General features: G+C 45.4%; 1 protein-coding gene across 1 annotated transcript; it reads left to right on the forward strand.

The window, feature by feature from the left end:
- Positions 1 to 5: 5 nt before the first annotated feature.
- ATP5MG (ATP synthase membrane subunit g) lies at positions 6 to 2,899 on the forward strand (the record flags this gene model as incomplete). Its single annotated transcript, XM_085303162.1, has 2 exons — positions 6 to 296; positions 2,712 to 2,899. Coding segments are annotated over 2 exons (390 nt in total), but the record flags the coding sequence as incomplete, so codon positions are not given.
- Between the last annotated feature and the right edge of the window lie 4,682 nt (positions 2,900 to 7,581).

The following is a 7,581-nucleotide window of genomic DNA, read 5'->3' on the forward strand; positions in this document are numbered from 1 at the left end:
CGGCACCCCGCCGCCTCGCCCGGGGCCGCGTGCGGCGCGCCAAGAGCCTTTCTGCAGCCCGCGGACGCGCTTCTCGGGCGGCGGCGAGCGCGGCCTGCTATATTTTCTTTTTCTTTTTTTTTCTTCTCCTTCCAGCTGCTGTGACCTACTCAAAGCCCCGCTTGGCCACGTTTTGGTACTATGCTAAGGTCGAGCTTGCACCTCCGACTCCGGCTGAGATTCCCCAGGCCATCGATAGCATAAAAGCTATGGTCAGAAGCTTCCAGTCCGGCCGCCTGGCACAGCTCACAGTCAGGGTAACTGCATGCTAAATGGGAACGCGCGCGGTTAACTGAAGTGTTCTTCCCCTCCAGGCACCCTGGCTAACAAGTTTCACAGTCGGCTTGCAGGTAACAGCGTACACAGCAGCCCAGTTTTGGTAATTCGGTGTGGCCTCTGCTCCTGACTCGCCATTTAGACAAGGCTGCTTGCTAGACCATTGTTTRCAGGAACAGGTCAGACTTAAACCTGGAGCTTCCTCTGGCATTAGCCTTGCTCAGTGAGACACCTGCAGTCTGTGATGCTTGTTCTCCAGTGTGTTCCTACGCAGGTGTTAGCAAAGCTAGAGGCTGATCTCTGTGGTGTGCATCTGCAGATGTCTTTCTGTCACAGGCACTTTTGAATGCAATCGTTGTGCCTTGATTAAAAACTTGATGGGGCCCATATGGTGAACAGCAAGGTGCTACATTTGTTTTCTGTTTTCTCCTTTCCAGTATTCAACTTACAGAGTTTTATTTGGTGATGAGGTTCAAGAATCTATTCTGTAATAGTTCTGATCAGGTTCAGTTGCAGGTGAACACAGCGATTAATTTCAGATGTGGCTTACAAAGATTTTTTTTATGGATAAATCACTTTATGTAGAGGGGAACTTTAACATGTGTGCCTCAGACTGCCCTGGAAGAGTTTCCTCTCTAGCCTGATGATCTTTGGGTCGTGCTCACTTTGTTAATCCTAATGTGCTGTAAGCCTCGAGAGTACGAACACAGTTCATGTGCTGCTCTTTGCTTGAAGCCACTAAGCACATTCTGATGCTTACTCCCTGTGTCTGGATTTCTACCTAAGAGCTGGGACTGCAGACTTCAGAGCTCTCTTAGCTTACGCATATCCACTCCCTCAGTTTCGGCCATGTGGGCRCTCCTATCTGTTGCGTGGTCCCAAAGGCCAAAACAGATTACACAGGATTTTCAAATGCTGTTAATTAGCTTGAGGGAGAGAAGACACAAGACAGCTAGTTAAAATAGATCTGCCATTGCTCTGGAGAATTCTAGGTGCTTTGGATGAGGTTCTTGGGAATGCTCGGATTTTTTGGGGGGCAGGGGGCAAATTGTGTCTTGCTATTCGTTGTGATTGTTTTTTCTCTACTTCTGGTTAGCTTATTGTCTCTCTGCTGTTTTCTGATGTTGAATCAGACCCTCAGCTACAAATCTCTACTTATTTCTTTTTTTATCATCTGCCCATGGACCTTTCCCTTTGTTGCTCCTGAGTCCCTTTGAAGAGGTGTTCCATTGCCTCTATGCTCTGATTTGTTTGAGGCTTTTTCTGTTCCCTTTTATCCTCACCCCCCCCGCCCCCACATGCACACATGCAGAGAACCTTAGTCAGACTAGCTTCCTTCCTCAGATAACTTCCTTAGTATATTCAGTGCACTAAGTAATTTTATCTGAATAGGTAATTTTTATTGTCTGTTTTGTCTTTGAAGGACCCCATGTGGTGGTCACATACACTATGATACTGTTTTTCATAGTCTGGAATCTGCATCTTGCACAGGAACAGTGCCTGGTGTCATTGCAGGAATGCCCAAACAGCTTTAGATAAGCTGAGTAGTCCATCCAGTGCACCAGCCTATCCATGAAGATGCAAGTACCAGATGAGTCTGAAGAAAAATGAGATATCCACTAGCAGGCATTTGCGTAGCTGTTGCTACAGCCGATGGTCTGAAGATGTTTTGGTGTTAGACTTCAAAAACATTATATATACAAAAATTTGGGAACAGAGCAGTTCTAGGACCTTTTTACTTYCTGGCAATTGTAGTCTGTGAGCCACAGATATTCAACATATAGAATAATATTTTCCAAGACCTGATTTAACCACTGGTATGCTAGCTTGAAATGATTTGCTTGTGCCATGAAAAACAGTTGAGCAGCTATTGTTACAGCTTGAAGCTTAAGGAATTGATAGGTCAAGAGCTGAAAGCATTTTAATGCATCAACTTTRTCTTAACCTTTCCATATCTACGTTCAAGATGTGGTTTTGTTCCTTGGGCTTCTTCCATTATTTGTTCAAGCAAATAGAATATGAGTATGTAACAGATTTGCCCAACAGCTTGGTACAGCTACATCATAGGTCCAGTAGTATGTTGCTTGGCACTATAAGTAATTAAATTGTTTCTCACATCTATGCTTTTTAAAAAGAAAGTTATTTTTAAATGGCTCTAAAAAAACAAGTAACAAATGATACTCCAGTTAAGATTTTAGGACCATTTTAATAATACGGTCTGATGAGGGGTGGATGAAGACAATAAACCCTAAATTGCACTTCCGGCTTTTGCTTAAACTGTCATCTTGTGAATTGGATGATTGCTTTGCTAGCCATACATGGAGTTTGATTAGAAGAGCAAGAAAGGAAAATGTTGCAGCAGCAAATGCTCTAAATTGTGGCTTTTTGTCTTTCAGGAAGCTCTGAGGAACGGTTTGGTGGCCACAGAGGTGCTGATGTGGTTTTACATTGGTGAGATCATAGGCAAAGGCGGCCTGATTGGATACAATGTTTGAAGACAGTCCTCAGCGGTCTGATGTTTGCTTCCTTGTGCCCCAAGCCTGTAACAGTATCTAAGAAAATAAAACCCGGAACTGGTGCGGAATTGTTGTGGTTTTTCTGTGGCGGTTGGGATATAAGCCTGTCCATGACCTGTTAATGCTGCCAGTGATGAAGAATGGCTACACTCAGGTGTAGCTGCCTGAAGCCGGTCCCCTTTGCATGCCAGGCCAGCGCACACAGGGAAACTGATTAGCTTTCACCTGCTGCTTCTGTGAAACAGGGATCTGTTTCAAGCAGTATTAAAGCTGGCTTTGGTTGATGCTTTCATTTGTTATTGCTATACTAGTTCTTGGCAAATCTTTGCCCTGTTCCACTGTGTGATTTGCTGCAGTGTTACAGAACTCTTGAAGTTTRTATTGTGAATTTGAAGTTCATAATGCTTTCATTTGTTTCTGACATACACTTAACATAGATACATTGGGAACCAAAAAGAAATCCTGGTATTCTAAGCTATCAAAAGGTATCTTGGTGTTGCAGTTATCATATGGTCTATAGCATTATTCACTCCCAGCTCTGCTGACCTGAGGTGAAACTTGCTGTGTGGAGATTCTTGAAGGTAAGCAGAATGTGACTTGATGTATCATCTTAAATCACAAATTGTGAAAAGTGTAAGCTGTTCAGCAATTCTCAAGTTTGTGTACTTTCAAATGACTTTTTTAGCAGTATCTACAAAAAGCTTGTTAAGGTGAAGTGTACTGTAGTACAGTCCCTTTCTCTCATTTTCAGAAAAATAATTTATGAATTAATACCCAAGGATTGTCTAAGGAAGGCTCATGTTAGAACAAAATAAGCACCAAAAAATGCTAAATCCAACTTCCTCCAAAGTAAAGAAAAAGACTGAGAAAGCTCTGCCTTTAGACTATGATGGAAAGGAGCTTGGGTTGGGTTTTCTTATGGCAGTTTAGTTCAGTCTGTCCTAAGTAGAAAATACTGACTTAAATGAACTCCATTAGTAGAAGTGCACCAGCAAGAACAGCACTGAATTTCAACACCATCATTTAAGGAGCTTCTCACTACATGGGGTACTTTGTTCTCACAGAGGAAGGGACACTGTTTTCCTTCCCACAAAACTAAGTTGTGCTCTGGATGCCTGGCCATCTTGTGCCTGTTATTTGCTGGTCCTTGGAATCATTCAATGTCTGCTAACTATGTTGTTGTTGAAAGGATATTCTGAACTGCAGTCCCCTTTTGGCTGGTCTTCTGATCATCTGGGTCTTGTGTTCAGCTCTTTGGTGAACATCCAGGTTTCTGACTTGGCTGCCCCATGTGACTCTCAAAATCTCTTGGCAGACTGTGCTAGCAGCATGGAGATTACTCTTCTCTCTGCAGCAGCAGCATGGGACTTCCTCAACACTTCCTTCCAGTAAGAAGGCTTGTGTGATCTCTTGGACTCTCTTGACAGAGGTCATGGCAGTGAGGTCATGCACTTCACATTTGATGAAAAGAAGGTCACTGATGGCAGCACAATGGAAGATGACATGTATTTTAGATTGGTCCACGTGTTTTGGGATTCATTTCCTCACTAACCCTGTAAGGTGTTGGTGGCTGTCGCGGGTGAAAAGTGCAACCTGCTGACAGGATTCCTTGTGCATAGTAAGTAGTGTCAGGCTCCTAGCTGTGCCAAGCCATCTCAATCATTTCCTCTTTCTTACAGAGGTGCAGTTGCCAGTTTCTCCTTTTGTTGGTATGCAGAGCCAGTAAGTAAACAACTTGAAGTAGGACTGTGCCTACTCTGCTATTGACTTTGCTATTACGTTGTTCCTCCCCACCCTTAGGGATGGGAGCATGGGCTGCAGATGCCTGCATCTGCTTGGACTCCCAACAGGATTCTCAGCATAAAATGCATTTCTTTTACAGGAACAGGTTCCCGACCCAGATGACAGGGTATAGTGGGAGGTAGGGCCTCTGAGGAAGTGTAGCACATGAGCCTTGAAGGGAGATGCTAATATGCCTCGATTATTTTTTCTTCCACATTCTGCTGTCACAGCTGTCACTGACAGTGTGCCAGATAGCAGAGCATGTGTATCTGTGTCCCACATGAAAACTCATGGCCTTACACACAGGATTGACCATGCAGCAGGTAACTGCAGCAGCCCACTTACTGCTACCCTTTCTAAGGGAGCACAGCAGCACRTGCGTAAGCCAGCATTGTTGCCGTTGCTGTACTGAGCTCTAGAACTCCTGCTGGGTGTGCRGCTGGCTCCCTGCAGCTGGCCAGGTGGGACACTTGCTCAGTGCCCCTGAGCAGCTGGCAGCATAAGCTCTCTGTGCCATGCAGCTCCATCCTCCTCCCTCCTRTGCTAACTGCATGGGAAGGGCCTACTGCTGCAGTGCAGTGCAGTGCAGGGACAGGCGTACAGCTCCCTGGGTTGAGTTCTGACCCAGAGTGGTACCAGGCAACTCTGTTACCCCCAGAGGATATACGTTGTGCCATCAGCAGGGACATATCATCAAGGACACAGTTCTCACCACTAGCAAATAGGACATGCAAGCAGGAGAAACATGGGCTCAAGCTAGCTTTAAGCTAGTCAGCTATGTATTCGTGGCAAGTAGCTGTGTAGCACAGGTTGCAAAATAGCTCATGAGATAAAGCAATGTGGGGAGCTATTAGATTCAGGATTCCAGAGAGACTCAGCCCATTCTATGAAAGGTTTGCTGGGTGCTTCAAGGCAGGCTATCAGTCACCTCCACATGTCAGATGTGGAAACCAAGGCTAAAAGAGCTTGCCAGCTTCTTTGGGTAAGTCAACAGAAGCAGCAACAGGAACTGGGCTTCCAACTTGCTGTCCAGACTTACTGTATTGTGWTCACTTTTTCGCAAATGCCTATCTAGCAGATAGCCATTTATGCCATGTGCAGGCAAGTAGCTATAAGAAAAGCTCTTTTATAGCCAGAAATTGCTAGGTGCACCTATTACTTCCTTTGCTGCTAAGTACATTGCTATTTTTCACTTGTCTCTGAGAAGGTGACGCCTACATCTCTTTAGGCCTAGTGAAGTTGGCATTCACYAGTTGGTTGGTGGTTCTCAACAGAACAGGCCGCCAGAAGAATTGCCTTTCTCAGTGAGGTTCTGCTTTGCTTCCTGTCCCACACAGCTCTACTCTAGAGGTATTTCACTGGGGAACCTGATGAATCCTGCATGTGGATGTACAGGACGGGTCTGAAGTGTGCTTGAGGAGCCTAGGATTTCAAGCTAGTACTGTATCACACTGGATTGTGTGAAGGGCTTGCCTCTTCTGTCTCTGAATGATAACAGTGTTATTGATAACCCTGCAAACAGCCTATCTCTGGGAATTCTCCATTTCCCATGTTCATAAACCCATTGTCAAGCAARTATCTGTGAGGAGAACAAGGAAAACCTGCCAGGCCTTTCAGCAGTGGGTTAAGTACACAAACAGATACTTAATTAGGGAGACAGACAGAGAAGTCACGTGGGATTAAAACAGTGATCTTGATTTGCAGAACAAGTGTTCTGGACCCAAGATGGAAGAATCTTCTAGAAAGTAAGTCTGCAAGATTTTGCTCTAATTAACGTAGGCTTGCTCACCCTGTGCTGCTTGTTCCTACCTGGGTGTTCTGCTCTCCCCAGGAACTGAAGTTTGTAGGTGCTCACGTGTAGGCTAAGTTTGGTGTGAGTGGGGCCTGTAATGCAGCCCGTGCATCAGTGCTAGGCTGCAGAGGCTGTCAAACTTGCTTCATTTGGAACATTAAACTTGAGTAGCAAAGTATAAGACAGCTTGGAAACACTCCAATCCCTTTCACACTCCCTAGAGAGACAAAACCTGCCTAATTTTAATAGACATTCTTTTTTCTCTATAAAAGTCCTAATGAGAAACCACTGTAGTCACACTCCCAAAGCAGAACCCCAGCAGTGCATTGAGTGTGAAATAAACAGACTATGCCTGTAAACTAAATGGGCTAGACAAGCTTTTCTGTTCCCTTTAACGTCGCAGCTATTGTTTCTGTAATTTTCAAAAAACCTTTCTCTCCTTTTCAGTCACTCTTACCCTCCTTCAATTGACAATTGAGCTATAAAAGAAACAAGTATTTTATGACCCCCAAATATGGGTTTCTTAATAATTGATATTAATGTATCTGCATTTTTTTAATTTTAATAAAGCAGGTATTTGTTGGAATTTAACCCTGTCCTTGCTCCACTGTACAACCTGGAGGGGATTCTGTGGTGTGACATCAAGTATCAAAGAGAGCTTTTTACTGAGGGTGAGTTCTTCCCTTACAGAGATGACACCTGACAGGCCACTGAATCAGTTAAAAAGCCAGTTCTCCCATAGTAAGGTCATGGGGGGCAGATAGGGATTAAGATGGGAAGGACTGAGAATGTCTGCTCTACTACCAGGTACCATTGCATACCTACCTGTACTGTTGGGCACCTGCTTTTTCTTCCAAGAAGGGCTTGTTCTTGAGCCAGGCTGCACCATTTCTTCAGGTGGACTGTGAGCAGCAAGTCCTCTGCTCTGCACGAGCCTGGGAGAAGGGCAAGTGTCCTGTCGTGGGGCCGAGGGGGCGTATGGTACTCTGTTGTGGGGCGGGGGGGAGTTAGGGCACCCTGTCATAGGGCCGTGGTGGGGGGGAGTTAGGGCGCCCTGCCGCAGGGCCGTGGTGGTGGTGGGGGAAGTTGGATGCCCTGTCGTGGGGCCGTGGTGGTGGTGGTGAGTTAGGGTGCCCTGTCGCGGGGCCGTGGTGGTGGGAGTTAGGGTGCCCTGTC

The sequence above is a fragment of the Rhea americana genome, unplaced genomic scaffold (assembly GCF_003343005.1).
Source record: "Rhea americana isolate MKP2758 unplaced genomic scaffold, rheAme1 scaffold_197, whole genome shotgun sequence".
In the NCBI taxonomy this organism is placed as follows: Eukaryota; Metazoa; Chordata; class Aves; order Rheiformes; family Rheidae; genus Rhea; species Rhea americana.